This window comes from Biomphalaria glabrata, chromosome 4 (genome assembly GCF_947242115.1).
Source record: "Biomphalaria glabrata chromosome 4, xgBioGlab47.1, whole genome shotgun sequence".
Classification (NCBI taxonomy): domain Eukaryota; kingdom Metazoa; phylum Mollusca; class Gastropoda; family Planorbidae; genus Biomphalaria; species Biomphalaria glabrata.
In genome coordinates, this window is record NC_074714.1 from 15,509,322 (window position 1) to 15,532,586 (window position 23,265).

The 23,265-nt window shown below is 32.6% G+C and overlaps 1 protein-coding gene and 1 long non-coding RNA gene across 3 annotated transcripts in view; both read left to right on the plus strand.

The window, feature by feature from the left end:
- Positions 1 to 1,172: 1,172 nt before the first annotated feature.
- Positions 1,173 to 5,223, plus strand: LOC129925842 (uncharacterized). Of its 2 annotated transcripts, none has more exons than XR_008777561.1 (3): positions 1,173 to 1,860; positions 3,561 to 3,640; positions 5,162 to 5,223. It is a non-coding gene; the product is annotated as an uncharacterized LOC129925842 (long non-coding RNA). The 2 variants fall into 2 exon arrangements; XR_008777562.1 differs by having other exon boundaries at positions 1,176 to 1,825.
- Positions 5,224 to 12,031: 6,808 nt separating this feature from the next.
- The window catches only part of LOC106064316 (uncharacterized), a 30,189-nt gene continuing 18,955 nt past the window's right edge, over positions 12,032 to 23,265 (plus strand). The window contains exons 1-12 of the mRNA XM_056026819.1: positions 12,032 to 12,046; positions 12,271 to 12,294; positions 12,523 to 12,546; positions 12,771 to 12,794; positions 13,023 to 13,046; positions 13,272 to 13,295; positions 13,526 to 13,549; positions 13,774 to 13,797; positions 14,108 to 14,131; positions 15,788 to 15,811; positions 15,992 to 16,018; positions 22,338 to 22,364. Of these exons, the coding sequence (XP_055882794.1) occupies positions 14,113 to 14,131; positions 15,788 to 15,811; positions 15,992 to 16,018; positions 22,338 to 22,364 (97 nt within the window). The 5' untranslated portion in view covers positions 12,032 to 12,046; positions 12,271 to 12,294; positions 12,523 to 12,546; ... (4 more) ...; positions 13,774 to 13,797; positions 14,108 to 14,112. The remainder of the gene's footprint in view (positions 12,047 to 12,270; positions 12,295 to 12,522; positions 12,547 to 12,770; positions 12,795 to 13,022; positions 13,047 to 13,271; positions 13,296 to 13,525; positions 13,550 to 13,773; positions 13,798 to 14,107; positions 14,132 to 15,787; positions 15,812 to 15,991; positions 16,019 to 22,337; positions 22,365 to 23,265) is intronic.

The following is a 23,265-nucleotide window of genomic DNA, read 5'->3' on the forward strand; positions in this document are numbered from 1 at the left end:
CTAATCTCTCCTTTTCTTTTTCTCTTTCCATTGCTAATCTCTCCCTCTCCATCAACCTTTCTTGTACGTACTTTCTTAGTTCTGCCCCTTCAAGCTCCAACAACCTTCCCTCTTCCTTCAACGCTGCTACCTCAGCTTTGTCCGCCATAGTCGATTACTAATAATATTGAATCGAATGTTCTCCTTTCTCTAGATCTAGACTTTACTATCTCTACTGTCTGCTGACAGGAGATCCCCTGTATATAGAGGGATACGTGGGTTTTACCTTTGCGTTGGGCGCCACTTGTTACGTTTTCATATTGGATGAGACTCTTTAGACATGTAAACGACAAATCACAGTTTATAAATACTTTAATCTTTATTAATACTCAAAACACTTTCTTGTTCATCTTCCTCCATTTCGGTTCCTCTTTCCTTTCAACACGCTATCGCACCATTTCACATTCACACTAAGATGCGCACGTAACACTTACATTCCTAATGATGTGAGGGAAAGCGCGGTGGCTGGGCGGTAAAGCGCTTGGCTTCCGATTCGGGCGTCCGGGTTCGAACCCTGGTGAAGACTGGGATTTTTAATTTCGGGATCTTTGGGCGCCTCTGAGACCACCCAGCTCTAATGGGTACCTAACATTAGTTGGGGAAAGGCAAAGGCGTTTGGTCGTTGGCCACGTCATATGCCTTATAGACCACAAGGTGTGAAAGGGGAATTTTACTGATGATGCGAGGCTCTTCTAGCATCCAGTCGGCCCTGACTCAGTAACAATAGCGATGGGGAGGACACATCAGCCAAATGGACAGCCGTATCCCTGGAATGCTTCTTTACGGTCATGTAACGGATGGAGTGCGAGACCAATGTCGTCATAAAAAAAACGCTTTAAGGGATTCCCTCTAAGCCTCCCAGAAAGACTTCAATATGGACTCTGCCTCCTGGGACAGAAGGAAATGATATAGTATAAAGTTATTGCGCTCTGAAAACTGTCGCAAAAATAGCTAAGGACATGAAAACGTTGTCTTTGAAGTTGAATTTTAAAGACATCATTTTAATTATTCACTATTTTTACGTAAATCTATTATAGATTACATCTAGTTTCTAGACTAGGTCTAGCCTAGATCTTAACAGTTCTAAATCAGAACTTAAGATGAAGTGTCAGATCTAGATGGGTAGATAATGAACATACCAATAAATAATCGCACAAGTATGCGTTGCCCGCTGGCCAAATCAGAAAAACATTGTTCGTTCAGGCAGCTGACAATGTCACGGGTTCGCTACCCGAATGGAATCAAATATTTTATTTTACATTTTTTTAAAATAATTTTTGTTATTCTTTTACAAATAGTCCTTAACTCTTTGTCTCCGTAATTATTTATCACATTCTGGTGGAATCAACGCTGGTATCGTCAGTGTGGAGAGAAAGAGTTAATAATGTTTTTCTTGTTCTTCTAAATGAAACATTGAGTGGGCCACTCGACATTGTTTGAGTACCCCTGCATCAATTGTAATTTTTAACGCTCTCCTTTTATTAGACCTCACTCCTCCCTCTGTGTGCGTAAGGACCAATTTGGGAACCACTGTAATAGAACATGCAAAATATTTACAATGCTTATATGCTACTTCCTTGTATATTAAACTAACGTCGTTTAAGCGAGATATAGCTAGAGGTCAACATAAACTGAAGATCTGCGAACACTTCGTCGACACTTAGTAATTAAGTCTAATAGCCGGATATCCGTTAAGTACATTATAAAGAAATCTTGATGAACAAATGCATGAATATAAATGAGTTGCCTGCTCTCAAAACTACAAGCATCGCATTGCATCAAAAACGTAAGTCCAATTTCTACCCTAGAAGATTCAAAAAGGTAAACATACATATTGCTCTATAGTGCTAACGTTTAAATATAATTTTGGGCAAACATCATATGTACGAGTAAAATTTCAATTGACTTTGAAATAATTTAAAAACAAAATGTTTGGCACTTATAATTGAAGTTTTGTTATTAAGGGCTGTGACGACGTAAAAGAATAATTAAATTTATAGATTTTTTTAAATATTGAGGAAGGTTCTCTTATCTCTTGAACAGAAACCGGAATCAATGTATTCCTATTTACGCGTGTGGTAAAGTGATAATACTCTTTTGTGTTTGTTTGCGTTGTTAGCTCGTCTAGAGACTATTTCCTCACCAGGCTGGATTTGGACTAAAAACAAATATTGCATTGTTTGTTAGACGTGGTGCATTCATTCAGAGCAATAAACAATGAGCAAAGTTTTTGGTTTCTTGATAGCTAGTAAACCTACTACGATGTGTTAGTTCTTAATGGTCTTTTTACAAAGCTTATATCAACTTACATTGTCAGTCTGTCAGTCTGTCTGTCTGGTGAAGTGTGTACACGTTACTTCTCCCACACCCATTCATGGATCAAGTTGAAACTTTGCACAGTTATTTATTGGCATATTCAAGACACGAAGCAATACAACAGAAGTAACCAAATAGTCAATTAATTAGTGGTAATTAATTTATTTGTTTGATATCAACAAGGGAAGCTAATACTCACATATATGGCTACGTGGTTGGGTTTAGTCCCATTAAATAATTGTTAACGCTGTTTCTCTCTCACGCATTCTCCGATCAAGTTGATACGTTAGACAATTCTTTATTGTAGCTAACAAAACATGAATGAATCAAAAAACAAAAATAGCCTAATTAATCAATTAATTATTTATTTTTTTGTATATCAAATAAGGGAAATAACTTGTAGATTATTGATAGATATAGTTTTAAGGGCGTAGTTCTTCCATTTTGGATCAGCCACGTTTATTTAAAAAAAAAAGGATTTTTTATATCGTACTTTTTCCTCGTAAATTTCAACCTTTATATATTGTATGCACAATAATGAACATTATCAGGCATATTAGAGTTAATGTGGGATAAAAAGATATCAAAACTTTACTACATTTAATATAGATAGGTGACTTTAACTAGTAGAGATTGAGATGCACTTAAGAAATAGGCCTACAAAGATTTTGCGTTCTAGTAATAAGTTTTTCAACTTATATAATTACAATTTGACAGATAAATTTATCTTTACTCATTGTCATATAATCGGGAGTGAAACTATTTTTAAGTAATTGTAAAGACAGAATTGTTCCTTGCTCTGGAGATCTTTGGGCTAAGTATATCTTTTATCCAAATATACAAAATACAATAACACACATCGAGGCCCACTGGTCAGGCTGGTAACTCATGAACAAGTCGCAACTAAACACACTTGACAAGGCCTTATATAACACTCTTAAGGGGAATCCCCCCTGTCTTCACAATTACTTAAAAATAGTAAACTCCCTATTGACCATTTCGGGCACTGATTGTAAGTTTTGTTTCCATAGAGACTATCTTTGTAACTTTGTTGATATTTTAAGTCTATATCCATTGAATATTTTTTACATCAACAAAATTAAATGATATAGAGAAACATTTTTCAAAACTCAAGAATAAAGTGGCAAGCGTAACATTTTATTTTATTGTTATTATTATTATTTGCTATTTTTTCTTCTATACAGACTTCATTCCTAATATCTAGGTGCCATGGACTTAAAAAAATATATGCCGTTACTTTTATTAGCTGCTGTTGTTTATGCAGGTAAGTATACTTTAACTATACGTATTTTTATTTCGAGATCTAGATGTTGAGATCCATTAATGGATGAGTGAGCGATTGACCTTGTAAGATAAAAGAAAACAAAAGATGAACAAATCTTTATCTAATTTAAACATTAAGTTAGACCTAGAGATGATTCATAACATAATAACATCATACTGTAATCTAATATTCAATCCATAGATCAGGGCAGCGAGATTCAAAAGTAATCCTCTATAGACAGAATAAAATAAAACGATTTAGTGAATTATATATCCTAAACAAAAAATAAGTTAATTTAGTTCACAAATGATAAATATTATGAAACGAGCTCATTATAGTTTTACTTTTTTTTTCGGTAATTATCGTAGCTTGTGAGAGGATCAAATAGCTTAAGTTTTAATGAGCTGGGCTGTCTTTATTATAAGAAAAATAACTAAGCCACAAATACGTAAACAAAACTTATATATTTGATAGATGAAATATGTTGCTATAAGACCAAGTATAAAATCAATACGTTTTAAAGTTGTTTTTTTAAACCAATAATGTTGAATAATGGGTATTTATTTCTAGTTTTAGGCTACATTATAACGTTGATAAGTTGACTAAACTAGATATTCAAGATATTATAAGACATATTGCGCCCTCCGATACAAATGCACAATAGAAAAGTTGTTCAGATAAAGACTTACAACTATATCGAGAGAGTGGTTCAAACATTTACATATTTAACTTACTTAATAGATTCGTTATCTCATAAAAAAAAAAATCACTTGGACCAATTTTCAAGTTTTCAAATATGATCTAAATGCAATTTTCGTTTGTAGCAGATTTGGTATTAATAAAGATCCCATGTAATGTGGATTAAGATTCTGTGTCTGCTATCTTTCTGAAGCTTTTCATAAAAAAAATAAAGGGTTCAGGTGATATAAAACTCATCTGTTTATATGGCCGACAATTATCAAGGTTGTCATGTAACAACCGTCTTTTTTTCTCTAGCGTATTTCAGGTGTCCATTAAAGTTTGTTGAACTCGCTGACTTCCTAAACAATATCGAAGTGCAAAACTCCTGGTCTACTTCAGATTTTATATCGATACCACCTTTTATGTCAAAATAACGTTTTTAAATAGAAAATGAATCAAATGTCTTTTAGAAGTTTACCATTTTAACTACTAAATTTATTCTTCTAAAAGTTTTTTGAATTTTCTAAATTCCACGTGTGTGTGATTCTTGATTAATAACAAATCCTATTGTTACTGTAGATGAAATGTGATTATCTTTCGACTGGTAGCTAATTGGTAAGGTCGTTTAACTTAAACCTGAGACCCCCAGAATCATAATTCAAACATAGAATAAAATTTAAACTTATAATTCTACCTATCTGATTATATAACATGAATTTGTTAATATAACGTATTCATGCTTCTAGATTGGAATTTATGAGCTTTATATTGTAAAATGAAACAAGTAAGATGATTATAAATAAACTTTACAATTTGTTCTTGTAACTGAAAATCATTTAGGTTACGTTGAAGGCTATAGAGGAAATGTTGAGTAATTCTAACTTTTAAAGATATGAACTAATGTATATTATGAGAGACCTTTTTAATTCATATATAGACCTATTAAACAATAGATGATACAATAAATAGTTATAGTGTAACAGTGGTATTTAGATACAAATAATTAAAAACTTCATTTATTTATTTTTTAATCAAGTAAATTAAATATTTAAAATTATATACAAAGTAAAGGTACTGAATAAAATATTTTTATCATGCTTGGTCAAAAATTTTATTTTTAATATATTTACATTATTATATATTCACATGTAGGTCTACTGCCATAGAAAGAATCCATATTAAATGCTAGATAACAATTGAATCTTGTGAAATTAGATTGGTTGATAATTTGGAATTAATGTTTCTAAATTATATTTAAACTGATCCGTATCAAGCGAGTGTGTTTTGAATTTGACTTCATTTAGTCGTTTTAAAATTACTAAGTGGAGCTTAGAACAACTGCATTACTTTACCATCAGAAGCTAATATGGGCCATTCCTATCAGTTGAGACATGTCCATTCTACCATCCTTGTTTCTTGTTAAATTGTTATACTCCACGTTGTTTTGTTCTTGTAGACCAGTGATGCCCAAAATACGGCCCGCGGGCCAGATCCGGCCCGCGACGTGGTTCTAAACGATCCGCCTAAACGTCGGCACAAAGTGTAAAGAAAATCCCCCTCCCCATCTAATTTTTTTAAAAAAGGTTGAAAAATATATATCTTTACCTACGTTAGGGCCCTCAATTTTTCTCTAATGGATTGGTACCATGGCCTTTAACTTTTGTGCGTTTATAAAATGGGACATTGAATCTACCAGGGAATGTGAACGGATCTTGACTTTTGCCAACATATTTGTTTCATCAAGGAAGTATAGTAACATGACTGAGAACAGAACTAGCCAATCGAAACCAACCTCTTACTTTCTTCATCCTTACCTTGGAAATATACACATACACTCAAACAAACACACTCACAAACACACACACGCACAAACACCATAACCTTTCTCCCAAAATTTCTCTCCTTTTTTTTACTATGTTAATATAGTTTGTCCATTGTGATTCAATAATGACTACTTTCATCATCAATGGGGCATTGTGGTTTTGTAGCTTCTCATTGAGCTGGTAAGATCTATGTGAGCCGAAAATGTTCGGCTACACACTGGGCAGAATATTCCAGCTGGAGCTCTTTTCGAGTGCCTTAATATTTTACTCTGACGCTTTCCTATCAGCGCTGTTCTCTTGTCATAGCTGTTTTGGCGCCAGTTTTAACAGCGCGACGCCAAGTGCTTGCATCACCCAGGCTGCATGGTCAATTTTGAAGGCTTTCATAGAGAAGCTTTGAACTTTTTGAATGTGTCCCTAAAGCCTTTTTTGTTCACCTTGTAATGGCTTACCTTTTGTTAATTGAACAAAAAGAGTCTTTTAGGGATGTGAGGTCTTCCATTCTGCAGATGTGGCCTGCCTATCGCAAATGAGACTGCATCAGGATTGTGTATTTGAAGGACTTGTCATTTTATATTTAGTATTTTATAAGACAGACCATTTGGATGTGATTTTTTTTTGTAAGAATGCTGTATTAAGTACACCTTTCTGACGCATAGAGCGATATGGGGAGGTTGATTAACCCGATAGACCCCTAGCGTAGCACTTTTGGTAATGCCTCTTTTTTTCCTAACATTTTTAGACAGTCTACCATGGGATTCACCGGCCTTGATAATTCGCCAATCGATCAATGTTTACGTTTCGAGAAAGTATTCTTCAGAGTTTTTTTTTAATCTGTCTACTGTATTTCTTTCCTGTCCATTTATCTTGATGCTTGAGTGCAAGTTGGCTTTACCTAGAGCTGACAAATGAGTTCTATCTCTTTATGTCTGTAGTGAAGTTGAAGACTGATTATACTCTTGAGATCTAGAACAGACAGTCGTCAGCAAATAACAAATCACCTATTTTTGTAAATTTTTAAAAATTACAGTTTAAGCCACTTTGGGTTGAATTGGCCACCATCAAATCTATACATTATATTCATTCCTTTATTATCACTACCTCTAAATATAGCTGAAAATATGAATTCTACAGCACAACCCTCTTTTAGAACATTCGGTACTTAAAAAGGCTCTCATGGTTTTCTGCTCTCCTTCATGCAATCGTGAAAGAGTCTCGTCATGGTTATAAACATTTTTGGAATATACTAGTGCTCTGTGTCAGTGGTTAAAACCCTTGTGGCCTATCCCGTCTGTGTGCAGGATTGCACCTCCGGATGGGGTGTCTAGGAGGGGTAAGCACCTCTACTGGTCAGGCAGTCGTACCCTCTAATGAGGGTAACTTGGCTTACCTTGGTTTATGAAGAAAAGTGCTAAGGAAGCTCTTTATCCCTTAGGTGAGATCGCGGATTAAGTAGCACAAATTTTCGCTTCACAATAGTCTCAAGCAAGCATATATTTTGTCCAGCATCCACTCATACAGCTAAATTGTGGTATATTTTAAAACAAAGCCAATAGCAACTTGTAAAATCATGACAGATATACCCTTTCTGGCTACGTGGATGAAATGAGCCGTTATGTAAGCGTATAATAATACAAACGTCTGAGGGGCTGCTGCCCAATCAGACGACTAGTCGACAAATGGGTGTGTAGGGGTCGACTCGAAAGGACATCTTTTATGCATACGGTTGTCCACAAGGAAGAGCTGATTTTGCTCTTACAAGGTCTTTACACCCGTCAACAGTTTTCAAGCTACAGGAAGTGAGCAAAACACTGAACTATCCAAAGGTAAACAAGACACGTCAAGTAAAAATAATATTAATAGACATTATTACATCAAGTGACGTCGTTTTATCTACTAATTAGGACATTGTATGCTGCTTTTGTGAGAAACGTCTGCAACAAGACCAAGTCCTGAAGACCTTTTAAAAAAAAAGTGAAATTAAAGTTTTGCAGACCAAAACCAATCTTGAGGCGTAACAGAGATACCATTGTAAGCGCTATACAGATCAACTCAGGCGCATTTTGACCTCATTGATACAGATGAAAGTAGCTGGCAGCAGATGGTCTCTGAAAGAAACTATTGGAGAGCTCTCACGAAAGCCTCGGACACACATGTAAGGCCCAGAAGAATTTTCTTGTAGAAGACTGGTGCAGAAGACGTGAAGAAAACTTAAATAAACACCTAGTGGACAACGGTTTTGTCTGCGTCAGATGAAGGAAAATATGAATGTCGCAAATGGCTCTACGTAATCATAAAAAAAATGCACTCATAATTAATCTTCTGAAACGAAAACTTCACCATTGTGATTGGAAATTACTTTTGGCTGAAATTGAGAATATATCTTTTGCTTTTATTTCGATAAGTCGCCAAAAGCTATTTCTTGATTAAAACATTATGTTGGTAAAAAGCGGTATCTACATAGCTAAAGACATATTTAATTTAGTACAATCTTTTCTTACTATTTGTAAGCCTACCAAGTAGAGGTTGGTGGAGAATGATTTTGTAATCATATTATTAATGCAGGTTAATATTAGTTGCAATACATTTTTTTTGCTACCGATTATAGATTACATTTGAGAAAAATCGATTTATAAAATTCAGAAACATCTCAGAGTATCCTTTTTTTATCACGTAAAACAATAGAGAATTTTATAGAAGCAAAATTATTATACATATTTCAGTCTGGTAATACTTTCTAAAGTTATGTGTATTATATTATTATTAAATACATTTTATTTGTACGCCTATATTTAATGTAATGTTTATGGAAATGGGAGGGACACGTAAATAATGTACCATCTCGAGTGAACGTTTGGGCACTACACCGCTGCAACCCTGCCTTCTTCAGGTCACCTCTGTGAGCTTTTAGGCCTATCTGTTTCTGTATATTTGTTTCTGCCTAAATGGCGAGGAAGGAAAACCTAATATAGCAAAATAATAGCACACTACTTGCCTTAGGATTAAGGGATGCAATAAAGGTAAAACTAACCACACAAACCTCTGACCTTTTGAACCCTACATAACTTTTCTCTCCACCTCCCCATCCCTTTATCCTTCGATCCGCCCACAAAAACACATGAATTTTAATATATCTAATTGGTACGCCTGCTTTGTAATTCAAGACCTCCCAAACAAATATTTTTGGTCAGATAATTCCATTACTTAAATTACTTATTAATACCTACGCTCCACACACACTCTTTATGCCTTAGATTAGAATATACTCCTAAATACTGTAGAAGTATTTCTTTGGCATTTCAGCTTTTATCGAAATATTTAAAACTCTCTGATGCTTTTAAATAACATCAATTTATTTTTTTGTTAAATCAAAAGCTAAAAATAATCTTAGGATCGAGGTAATACATTTTGTCTCAAATGGTATGTACACATAACGTGATTAGGGACTTAAATCTCTTTTCATCTGATGTAATGTTTTCTGCTCTAGGTCTGAGCTAAAAGTAAATAGCTTATTAACTGAAGTATAAACTTGTACTATTCAATAGCTCTGCGCAAATCAAAGTTTAGATCTAGATTTATGTGACTCATATTTACATAAAGAACGTATTGGATTTTTAGTTTTAGATTAATAGTAGATAGTTATCTAGATCTAATCTTTTATTTTAAATTTCAGACCTTTCTTTGAACTAACGATAGTCTGATAAACTGGGTCAAACAGGAAGCGCTAATTTTATATTTTAATCTTTCCAAAACATATTGGATCGAAATTGCGAATATATATATATATATATATATAATTAACCGTTACGGTTTCAATCATGAAGATATCTTACATGTCCTTAGACCAAGGTAAGAGATAATAAGTTAGATTTTCTTTTTTTTTCCACAGGAACCATGGGAGAATCAGTAAGAGGTGAGACTATGAATTAATCATTCAAAGTCCTTGTACATATAATTAATTTTGGTGTTTATTATAAGGATAAGTAAATAATCTTGGACACAAATTCAGTATTTCTTTCTATAAGAATCCACAGCTTTCCATTCTCATTTTCGGGAGGGATAGATCCCCCCTATCTCCCACGCCCTGCATTGACTGCCCTGCATCAATTTGTAAATTTAATGTCTGCAGCCGCATAAGTTCGTAAGTTTAAAAGTATTTGTGTTTAATGTTATTAGTTTAAAATGTTTTTATAAATTGCTTTAAATCGTATTACTTTGTTTTGACATGATAATTTAGCTAATGTATTTTAGGCCAAAATAATTCTCGCCATTACGCATGCAATAAAAATACAACTGTGCCGACAATGCAGCACCAAAATCGACTATTTATGTCTAATATATCAATATTTACGTCATTGGATGTCCTACTCTGTTTGTGATTCCTTCAGCTGTTTGACATATAAAGTAGTTAGAGATTTGTTTAGGTTATTTATACTTATTATATGTCCAATGCATTTCTTGATCAATCATTTTATTTTGCTGATTATTTAACAAACTATAAATTTGAGTTTTAAATGGATGACACATTTAACTTTGAATTAAAAAGTTTTATATTGTAAATTTAAATTATGGAAATCATTAGGATCGTATTTTTTAAATTTGTCTTAAAAATAATTGAACAATATTTTAGGTAGCCATTATTACAGAGGAAACGGTAAGTGATTTTATTATTATTATTCTAAAAATATTTTATTTAAACAAAATTTCCACTAACAATTGAAGATAAAGCAGAGTGAACAATTATAATTATTTTTATCACCAAAGTAGCAACATTAACACTAACGATTTCAATTAAAAAGTTTATATTGTTAATTCTAGTTATTTAGATCATTAGGATCGTATTTTTTAAATTTGTCTTAAAAATAATTGAAACATATTTTAGGTAGCGATTTTTACAGAGGAAACGGTAAGTGATTTTATTATTCTAAAAAATATTTTATTTAAACGAAATTTCCAATAAAAATGTAAGATATAGCAGAGTAAACAATTATAATTATTTTTATCATCAAAGTAGCAGCATTAACCCTAACGATTTGAATTAAAAAGTTTTATATTGTAAATTTAAGTTATGGAAATCATTAGGATCGTATTTTTAAAATTTGTCTTAAAAATAATTGAAACATATTTTAGGTAGCGATTTTTACAGAGGAAACGGTAAGTGATTTTATTATTCTAAAAAATATTTTATTTAAACGAAATTTCCAATAAAAATGTAAGATATAGCAGAGTAAGCAATTATAATTATTTTTATCATCAAAGTAGCAGCATTAACCCTAACGATTTGAATTAAAAAGTTTTATATTGTAAATTTAAGTTATGGAAATAATTAGGATCATATTTTTATAATTTGTCTTAAAAATAATTGAAACATATTTTAGGTAGCGATTTTTACAGACGAAACGGTAAGTGATTTTATTATTATTATTCTAAAAAGTATTTTATTTAAACAATTTTCCACTAACAATTTAAGATAAAGCAGAGTGAACAATTATGATTATTTTTATCACCAAAGTAGCAACATTAACACTAACGATTTCAATTAAAAAGTTTATATTGTTAATTCTAGTTATGGAGATCATTAGGATCGTATTTTTAAAATTTGTCTTAAAAATAATTGAAACATATTTTAGGTAGCGATTTTTACAGAGGAAACGGTAAGTGATTTTATTATTCTAAAAAATATTTTATTTAAACAAAATTTCCAATAAAAATGGTAGATATAGCAGAGTAAACAATTATAATTATTTTTATCATCAAAGTAGCAGCATTAACCCTAACGATTTGAATTAAAAAGTTTTATATTGTAAATTTAAGTTATGGAAATCATTAGGATCATATTTTTAAAATTTGTCTTAAAAATAATTGAAACATATTTTAGGTAGCGATTTTTACAGAGGAAACGGTAAGTGATTTTATTATTCTAAAAAATATTTTATTTAAACGAAATTTCCAATAAAAATGTAAGATAAAGCAGAGTAAGCAATTATAATTATTTTTATCATCAAAGTAGCAGCATTAACCCTAACGATTTGAATTAAAAAGTTTTATATTGTAAATTTAAGTTATGGAAATAATTAGGATCATATTTTTATAATTTGTCTTAAAAATAATTGAAACATATTTTAGGTAGCGATTTTTACAGACGAAACGGTAAGTGATTTTATTATTATTATTCTAAAAAGTATTTTATTTAAACAATTTTCCACTAACAATTTAAGATAAAGCAGAGTGAACAATTATGATTATTTTTATCACCAAAGTAGCAACATTAACACTAACGATTTCAATTAAAAAGTTTATATTGTTAATTCTAGTTATGGAGATCATTAGGATCGTATTTTTAAAATTTGTCTTAAAAATAATTGAAACATATTTTAGGTAGCGATTTTTACAGAGGAAACGGTAAGTGATTTTATTATTCTAAAAAATATTTTATTTAAACGAAATTTCCAATAAAAATGTAAGATAAAGCAGAGTAAGCAATTATAATTATTTTTATCATCAAAGTAGCAGCATTAACCCTAACGATTTGAATTAAAAAGTTTTATATTGTAAATTTAAGTTATGGAAATAATTAGGATCATATTTTTATAATTTGTCTTAAAAATAATTGAAACATATTTTAGGTAGCGATTTTTACAGACGAAACGGTAAGTGATTTTATTATTATTATTCTAAAAAGTATTTTATTTAAACAATTTTCCACTAACAATTTAAGATAAAGCAGAGTGAACAATTATGATTATTTTTATCACCAAAGTAGCAACATTAACACTAACGATTTCAATTAAAAAGTTTATATTGTTAATTCTAGTTATGGAGATCATTAGGATCGTATTTTTAAAATTTGTCTTAAAAATAATTGAAACATATTTTAGGTAGCGATTTTTACAGAGGAAACGGTAAGTGATTTTATTATTCTAAAAAATATTTTATTTAAACAAAATTTCCAATAAAAATGGTAGATATAGCAGAGTAAACAATTATAATTATTTTTATCATCAAAGTAGCAGCATTAACCCTAACGATTTGAATTAAAAAGTTTTATATTGTAAATTTAAGTTATGGAAATCATTAGGATCATATTTTTATAATTTGTCTTAAAAAAAAATTGAACAATATTTTAGGTAGCCATTATTACAGAGGAAACGGTAAGTGATTTTATTATTATTATTCTAAAAAACATTTTATTTAAACAAAATTTCCACTAACAATTGAAGATAAAGCAGAGTGAACAATTATAATTATTTTTATCATCAAAGTAGCAACATTAACACTAACGATTTGAATTAAAAAGTTTTATATTGTAAATTTAAGTTATGGAAATCATTAGGATCATATTTTTATAATTTGTCTTAAAAATAATTGAAACATATTTTAGGTAGCGATTTTTACAGAGGAAACGGTAAGTGATTTTATTATTCTAAAAAATATTTTATTTAAACGAAATTTCCAATAAAAATGTAAGATATAGCAGAGTAAGCAATTATAATTATTTTTATCACCAAAGTAGCAACATTAACACTAACGATTTGAATTAAAAAGTTTTATATTGTTAATTCTAGTTATGGAGATCATTAGGATCGTATTTTTAAAATTTGTCTTAAAAATAATTCAAACATATTTTAGGTAGCGATTTTTACAGAGGAAACGGTAAGTGATTTTATTATTATTATTCTAAAAAGTATTTTATTTAAACAAAATTTCCACTAACAATTTAAGATAAAGCAGAGTGAACAATTATAATTATTTTTATCATCAAAGTAGCAACATTAACACTAACGATAGTCTTAAAAGCTGGGTCAAATAGGGGAACCTCATTTTGTAATATTTCATCGTTCAAAAGCATACTGGGACAAAATTGCGAAAAATTAACCGTTACGGTTTCAATAATGAAGATATCTTACAAGTCCTGAGATCAAGGTAAGAGGTAAAAAGTTACATTTTCTTTTTTTTTCCACAGGAACCATGAGAGAATCAGTAAGAGGTGAGACAGTGAATTGATCATTCAAAGTCCTTGTACATATAATTAAGTTTGGTGTTTATTGTAAGGATAAGTAAATAATTTAAAACACTTATTGTGTTGTGTTTTTTTTTAGAAAAATCCCCCCGCTATCCGCTCACTTTTTGAAAGGGAATGTTAGAGTGTGGCACGATCCCCCCGCTATCCGCTCACTTTTTGAAAGGGAATGTTAGAGTGTGGCACGATCCCCCCGCTATCCGCTCACTTTTTGAAAGGGAATGTTAGAGTGTGGCACGATCCCCCCGCTATCCGCTCACTTTTTGAAAGGGAATGTTAGAGTGTGGCACGATCCCCCCGCTATCTGCTCACTTTTTGAAACGAAATGTTAGAGTGTGGCGCGATCCCCCCGCTATCCGCTCACTTTTTGAAAGGAAATGTTAGAGTGTGGCACGATCCCCCCGCTATCCGCTCAGTTTTTGAAAGGGAATGTTAGAGTGTGGCGCGATCCCCCCGCTATCCGCTCACTTTTTGAAAGGGAATGTTAGAGTGTGGCGCGATCCCCCCGCTATCCGCTCACTTTTTGAAAGGAAATGTTAGAGTGTGGCACGATCCCCCCGCTATCCGCTCACTTTTTGAAAGGGAATGTTAGAGTGTGGCGCGATCCCCCCGCTATCCGCTCACTTTTTGAAAGGGAATGTTAGAGTGTGGCGCGATCCCCCCGCTATCCGCTCACTTTTTGAAAGGGAATGTTAGAGTGTGGCACGATCCCCCCGCTATCCGCTCACTTTTTGAAAGGGAATGTTAGAGTGTGGCACGATCCCCCCGCTATCCGCTCACTTTTTGAAAGGAAATGTTAGAGTGTGGCACGATCCCCCCGCTATCTGCTCACTTTTTGAAAGGAAATGTTAGAGTGTGGCACGATCCCCCCGCTATCCGCTCACTTTTTGAAAGGAAATGTTAGAGTGTGGCGCGATCCCCTCGCTATCCGCTCACTTTTTGAAAGGAAATGTTAGAGTGTGGCACGATCCCCCCGCTATCTGCTCACTTTTTGAAAGGGAATGTTAGAGTGTGGCGCGATCCCCCCGCTATCCGCTCACTTTTTGAAAGGGAATGTTAGAGTGTGGCACGATCCCCCCTATCTCCCTCGAGCTGCATTGCCTGGCCTGCATCAATTTGTATTTGAAATGTTCGCAGTCTCACTAGTTCGTACGTTTAAAAGTATTTGTGTTTAATGTTATCTATGTAAATTATCAAGTGTTTCTAATAAATTGCTTTGAACCGTATTACTTTTTTTGTTCTGATAATGATTGATAATTTAGCTAATGTATTTTAGACCAAAAGATTCCACGCCATTACGCATTCACTAAAAATACAATTGTGCTGACATAGCTGCGACGAATCTAGATTCCCTGCTCTGTTTATGTTTCCTTCAGTTGTTTTCAACATAAAGTAATTAGAGATTTGTTTGGGTTAGTTAATACTTATTATATGTCGTAAGCATTTCTTGGTCAATCATTTTATTTTGCTGGTTATTTAACAAGCTATACATTTGATTATAGAGTGAGTATATGACTAATTTAAGTTTGTATGAACATTTTATATTGTAAATTCAAGTTATGAAAATGATTAAGAAAATTTTTTTAAATTTGTCTTAATGTTTAAAACGAAAAAATATTTTAGGTAACCATAACTACAAAGGAAATGGTAAGTGATTTTAATATTATTATTCCTAAAATTATTTGTTTAAAAATTTTCAACTAACAAATAATGATAAAGTAGCAATAATATTTATTTATGTTTCTATATGTGACTATGTAAGATTTATATTTTAAAATAAAACACTGATAAAGATTTTTTTCTTATCATAAATGAAACATATTTTAGGTTCTGTTGTTGTTACAAAGGAAATTGGTGAGTGATTTTATCTTGTTAGGTGTTGTTAGGTTCGGTGGGAAGCGTGGTCGAGAGGCCAAGTGCGTTTGAACTTGGCTTGGCTACCTAGAAGGGGGCTCGAGGTTCGACACTCGACTCGGGCAGAGTTGTGTTTACTAAGCGCCTAAAGGCAGCACGGAAAACCAACTCCTAGATACCCCCCCCCCCCCCCCCACTGAGATTGGACCAAAAGCTCTCTGAGCATGCTATAAGCATGAAATTAGCGCAATATAAAAGCTATAATAATAATAATATTTAAAAATACCTAAAACAAGGTAGAAAAATAATTTATCTTTACCAACTGCTGAATATGATTACCTGCCTCTCTGAAGACTCTAAACTGTAGGTTAAAAAAAATGTCTCCTGACTTCACTTTCGTGTATTAAAAACTGCCCATACGAGTGAGTGAGTTAGCAATCGTTTTATGCCAAGTTGAGAAACAATATAAAGAAAACCTTGTCAGAACTGACCATCGAAAAATAAAATGACAAAATTGGTAAACGGGGAGAACGGCGATGTTGTGAAAAAAAAGGTTACCATTCTTTCCAAGCATAAACCAACTTCACATTCCTTTCTCCTTAAATATACACAATAATTAAAAGAGTCTAAGCACCGGCCAGTATAAATCCAATATATCCAGCTTGGAAAACAATTTCTCCTAGGCTAATTTAGCTCGAAGGTAAAAGCAACATGATCAACAATTAGCCACATCAGATTTAAAAAAAGGAATGTGTGGATGCCTTACTACAAGAATGCTTAATTGGTGAAACAAGAAGTGTCTCAATATCTGGGAACCCGGTGTTGCTGTCGGGACTGCTGAAGCCTGGTTACATTGGTGGCTAATGCTCTGGTCACCAAGAAAGTGCCCACAAATTTAGGTCAGGTTAGGGCAGGTATTCTGGTGTTGAAAATTTTATTAATACGATGCATGCTTCAAGTGCATCAATTTTCATAACCCAACAAAACAAGAACTGACTTTAAATGTCAGACAACTTGGAATCTATCATAAATATAATTTCTAGAACAGCGATGCCCAAACTACGGCCCGCGGGCCAGATCCGGCCCGCGACGTGGTTCTATCCGGCCCGCCAAAGCATTGGAAGAAAATGTAAAAATAAAAAAACAGAATGTTGAAAACTATACTCTCATTCAGTTAGGATTCTCACTCATTCTTTGATGAATTCCATCTTTAGGTTTGGTATTCTAATATTCGTAGTAAATATTTTTTTTTTACTTGTAAGAACACAAGTTTTTTTTTTTTTCAATGACGATAAAACTAGACTGCTGTTTTTAATTATTAAAAAATAACGCTACTGTCTTGAGCTAGCCGTGTCCTTGACACCTTGTGTGTGCAACACAGAACATTAATGCATCGTTTTGGGTGGTGTTCTTTTGATATCAAAGTAATTGGTACCGCAGTGATTCACATTTGTGATTGAATGAAATGGGAGAGAAACGAAAAGTGGACTCTGAATGTAGAAACTTTCAAGAAATGTGGACAGATCTTTACTTTTTGGTGGAATAGGATAGTGTGCCAACATCTTTGATTTGTAAAGAAAGTGTGGCTGTTTTTAAAGAACATAACATTAAAAGGCATTATGAAGCCAAACACATATGGTGGCATTCTTGGTTTGAGCCCCGAAGACAAGATTGCCAAGTTAAGACTAGAGATTGGGGGATTGGCAAGAATATTTAACAAAAAGAGACAAGAAAATGAGTCTGCGATAAGGGCCAGCTACAGAGTTGCTCACATCTTAAGTAGAGCAATGAAGCCTTTTTCCGATGGCGAATGTGTAAAAAAGTGCTTGCTAGCAGTGATGGAAATGTGTCCTGAAAAGCAGAATGCAGTAGAAGCTGTCAGCCTTTCTCTCATGACAATTACAAGGCGAGTGGAAGATATGGGGTAAATCTTCATTCACAATTAAAAGACAGAGCAGCAGAATTCGAAATGTTTTCTATTGCTGCTGACGAGTCCACTGACATAACTGATACTGCGCAACTCTTGGTATTTATTCGCGGTACAAACAGCAATTTTGATATAACAGAGGAGTTAGCAGCTATAAGGAGTATGCATGGGACTACAACTGGAGAAGACCTGTTCAAAGAAGTGTCAGCCATCATAGAGGACCTTGCTCTTCCTTGGAATAAATTAGTAGGAGTGACTACTGATGGCGCTAGAAATATGGTTGGATGTCACAGGGGAATGACAGAAAGAGTTATTTAAAAAGTTGTTGAGTCAAATGGAACTGAACCCCTGCGGCTTTACTGCATCATTCACCAACAAAATCTCTGTGGAAAGCTTTTGAATCTGGACCATGTGATGATGATTGTGCTCAACACTGTAAATTTCATCAAATCACAAGTGTTGAATCACAGAACTTTCAAAGATTTTCTGACAGAAATAGAGTCCGAACATGAAGACGTTTTATTTCACAGAAAAGTGCGGGGCTGGTTAAGCCGAGGGAAGGTGTTCAAACGTTTTTTTAATTTGAGACACGAAATTGAAATATTAATGACCGATAAATGAAAACAAGTGCCACAACTGAACGACCCCTCATGGTTGTGGGATTTGGCTATTTTATGCGACATCACATCTAAATGAACTCAACACCAAACTAAAAGGGAAAGACAAATTGATTTCGCATGTGTATGCAGACATATGTGCTTTCCAAACAAAAACTTTCATTCAACAGGTGGAAAAGGTGCATCTTGTCCACTTTCCAACCTGTACCACTCTACAAAATGATAAGCATCTAAATATGTCTTTCCCTAAAGAAAGAATGATCCAACATCTGAGGCTCTTGATGAATATTTTCAGTGAAAGATTTGTGGATTTTCAGAATTTAAAAAATGAAATCCGTCTTTTTGAAAATCCGTTAGCTGCCGATGTGTCAAGTGCTCCGACGGACCTGCAACTGGAACTGATTGACTTACAAAGCCAGACATCCCTGCTTGACAAATTTCAAGTGATGCAGACTATTGACGTCTACTCCATGTTACCTGCAGAAGCGTTTCCAAATCTTCGAAAACAAGCGTTAAGGATAATCACAATGTTCAAGCACTTATCTGTGTGAACAAACTTTTTCAATGATGAAACGAGCGAAAACCATGTTACGTAATCGCCTCACGGATGAACATCTAGATTCAGTGTTCCGACTTGGCGTTTCATCTATGCAGCCAGATATTCAAAAGATGGTTTTGGATAAACTTCATGCATCAGATTAATTTATGTAAGTAGGTCCACAAATAAAACTATTAAAAATAGATCATTGTATATTACATTTTTTTTTCTTTTTGGTGATATGGCCCGCGACACGAATGCCGAAAATTAAAATGGCCCGCAGACCAAATAAGGTTGGGCATCACTGTTCTAGAAGATAATTTTAGTGATTACCTTCCAAAATTACTGAATGTCAGTCTCTCTAAAATTAACACCAAGACAACTAAAGAGCTATAAAAAATGGACTATAAACAAATCTAATTGAAAGAATTACAAGGCCACTGCCGACACTCCCATGAAGAATTTCATGTGAAGTTTAACTCTGTCGAACTTGTATACCGTCAATTAACAGACAGAAATTCTGGGCATGACTAAACACTTTATTTCTCGTACTTACGTTTGTGTGATCTTGTACTATAATTAGGTCATAAAACCAGTGAATTCTGCTGTACTGGCAAGTTAGTCCAGTGCTAACTCGTGGTCCCAAATTATATTACATAGGTTTTTAATTTTAGCCTCTAGATATATAATTTACTGAGACATACAAATAATGGACAAAGTTTCAGCTACGAATCATAATAAACAGTTTATTTACTAAAAGAAAAACAACAAAACACGACACATAAAACGATTACACATAAATACGAAAATGATGGCGGCATCCTCATAGGCCAACAAAACAAAGTAACAGAATGAAAAATAAAAAATAGTAGGACAGGTACAGATCATAACAATCAAATGACTGCCATCACTGAGGCACACTACTGTCTCATCTCAATAACAAAACAACGGCTTAAAAAATGGTATGAAATGTACAGATCATAACAATGAAATGACAGTTAACAATGAGACACGTCACTGTCTCATCTCAAAACAAAAGTTTGTCATTTAAATACTACTCAAACCTCCTCTAGTATTTGCAGTATAAATAAAAAAGAAACACATGCAGTAAAGAATATATTTCTAACTAGTGACTAGAGTAGATAGATAATATTTACATAAATCAACTGATTAATAACACAAGAATACAAAGAGAGTTTGTGTGATGAAAGTTTGTGTTATCCTGTCGTATTCGGCTATTCGCAAGCAATATTCAAGACGATATTTAATTTTGATTGTCAAAAGTAATAATGTTTCAAAGATTCATTTTCCTCTGTTCATGCAATTTGCTCGCATGACTGTCGTTCGGATTTATCAAACACTATCAGTTTTTCAACAATGAAGGAACATCCAAAACATAAAAAAAAAATAAAAAAAAAATCAGTGACTATAGAGATAATCAGTTCAGCACGCTAACCGCTCGACGGCATTGCTCTTAACTTAATAACAAACTGGTTACAAACTAATAGCCTAATATTGATAAAGAGATATATCACACATTACGGCATGGCATCTCTATCAGATATGTACAATATTTCAAACGAGCGATTTTAGATAATCTTTCAGTATTGATAAAACGTGCTTGTACTTCGATTTCTCAGCACGGCTATCAACATAGCTCTTCACATTTTCATTTAAACGGAACTAGAATAATGATGTAGATCTACATAAACTAAACTTCTGATTTAGCACTCTTAAGATCTATAAGAAGAAGATTATTTGTTTTATTTATTAGAAGAGGGATTTCAAACAATTGTTTGTGTTAGTAGATTTTTCATATAAAATTCGGAACAATTTTGGGGACGATTTGTAAGAAAATTATAACCAAAACCGGAACATTATTTACAAATAAAAACAAACAAAACTTCTGTTATGTTTTAGCAAGAAAATTCAACGTAAATCAAGTCTAAAAAGTGTTTTTCAATAATCGTTTCTAGTAAATTACTTTCTTAATTTAAAATCCTGAACATATTGTTGATATTAAAAAAAAAGTAATTTGACATAAATTTGTTTTAAGTTGAAAATACGGAACAATTGGATATCGATAATTAAACTATATTGACTTATTGTATATAAGGTTAATGTTAGTCAATGATGCTATTTCAAATAATCTTTTGACATAATTAAAAAAAAAAAAAAAAAAAAAACACTTAAGGAACAATTTCATAGTTCTTCATAGTTCATAGTAACAAAATTACATGTAATACAAGTTTGAAGAGCAAACAGACATTCGTTGGCATTGATTTGTTTTCACACAAACATCCAGAACAATCTATTATAGATACTTAAAACTATTGCAATGTTTTGGAAGAATAATTGAAGGCTAATTCAGATTTTCAATAGCATTTAGTGTTGTTGTTTTTTTTTATAAACGTGACGGACAGACCGACCAACAAACAAAAAGCACAAAAATAAGCGGCTTTTGTCCTGATGGGGGCACGAAACAAAAATAAATAGAATCTGATTATTTAATTTTTTTTATGGAATTAGATTATCGCCATATCATGCCGCGGCGTTTCGATGCAGCACGAAAGTTGTTGCATGATAAGTCCATTCTAAAAAATGTGCAGGATATTTACATACAAAGTGTATCCTTAGCCTTTATAAACAAACATAAATGTTTTCTTTTAATTTTAGCAACTAGTTGATCAGAAAAAACACCTCTAACTAATATTTATATTTGTTGTGAACATTTCTTGAACATTTTATAAATATATTTGAAATAGTGATACTGAAAATACACAACAAATGGTCTTTCTTTGTTAACATATTGTAAAATTGCCTCTCTTACATTTAGGTAATTGTTTTATAATTGGTGAATTTTTATGAAAAATTACTAGCATAATTAATTTTATAAATTAAACGGTTTGCTTTTAGAAAACCAAAAGTAGCCGTTGCATCTAAACTTTTCAAACCGCATCGAATGGTGAAATAATATTTTTGATATCTCTTCTAGTTTTAGAGATCTGAGTGTGACAGACGGATAGATGAACATTTTGCACAAACCTAATAGCGGCTTTTTCCCTTACGGGGGCCGCTAATAAATAAATACAATCTTTATAGCTCGTTATCGAAAATACATTTCCATTACAGTGGCACACTCCTCTCGGGTAACATACATGTAAAAATTTATGCCATTTAACTTCTGCATCACGACATAAAAACTTAATTTCATTGTATTGTGTGTTTTTATTTCAGAAGAAGTTTTAAGCAGCTTATTGGATGGTAAGTGTTTATATTTTTAAAGTTGAATCTTCCAAAAGATAGTTTTTTTTAAATATATTTTTAAGTACTTTTGATATAGACATGTTAATAAAATGATTACATAACTTTGTTTTACAATTAGACAAACTTTAATATTTGTAAAAAAAATTATATACGTGCAAATCATTCTTCCGGTAGTGCTGAATTATTTTGTTATTAATCAGGTTGATTGTCTCTTGTAGTCTCTAATTTCGTCTTAGAGATTGCAATATATGCCTTTTATGCTTTGAAAGAAAAAAGGACTCAATAAAAAAAAAGAAAATACAATCTTTTACCAAATAGTCTATGACTTTGCAAGCCTTCTTTAGAAAACATTACTAGAAGACATCAAAAGTGTTTTAGTAAATTGACACTTATTGAGACCTAACATTATAAATACAGCACATTGTGAACTAAATATAGCACACTAAATCACAATTTTAATTGATGTGCTACCAATAAAGAAAAGCATTCTATCGAATTGATTGAGCTATACTTTATCCTTTGATATTTTTCTGAGTTATCATACAAATATCACATTTTTGATAACGCAATATAATTAGTATGCTACCATAATGCAGAGTTATATCTATCTTGACATACAGAAAAGGATCAAAATATAAACCTAAATTTAAATATAGAGTTCCTTTTAAGTTTGATCCTTCTTATACCGTCTTTTAATTTCGAGATAAAAAAAACCTCTTTAAATCGAAATTGATGGTTAATTAAAAAGAAGAGCATTTTATTAAATCCAATGAGCCATACATTAATTTTTCAGCATCATTAGGATGGGAAAAGGAAATAACTTCATGTACCGGTAACTTGAAAACATGTATATCCATCGTTGTCGGATTTCCTAATTCTGAAAAGTTGCATGATCTTC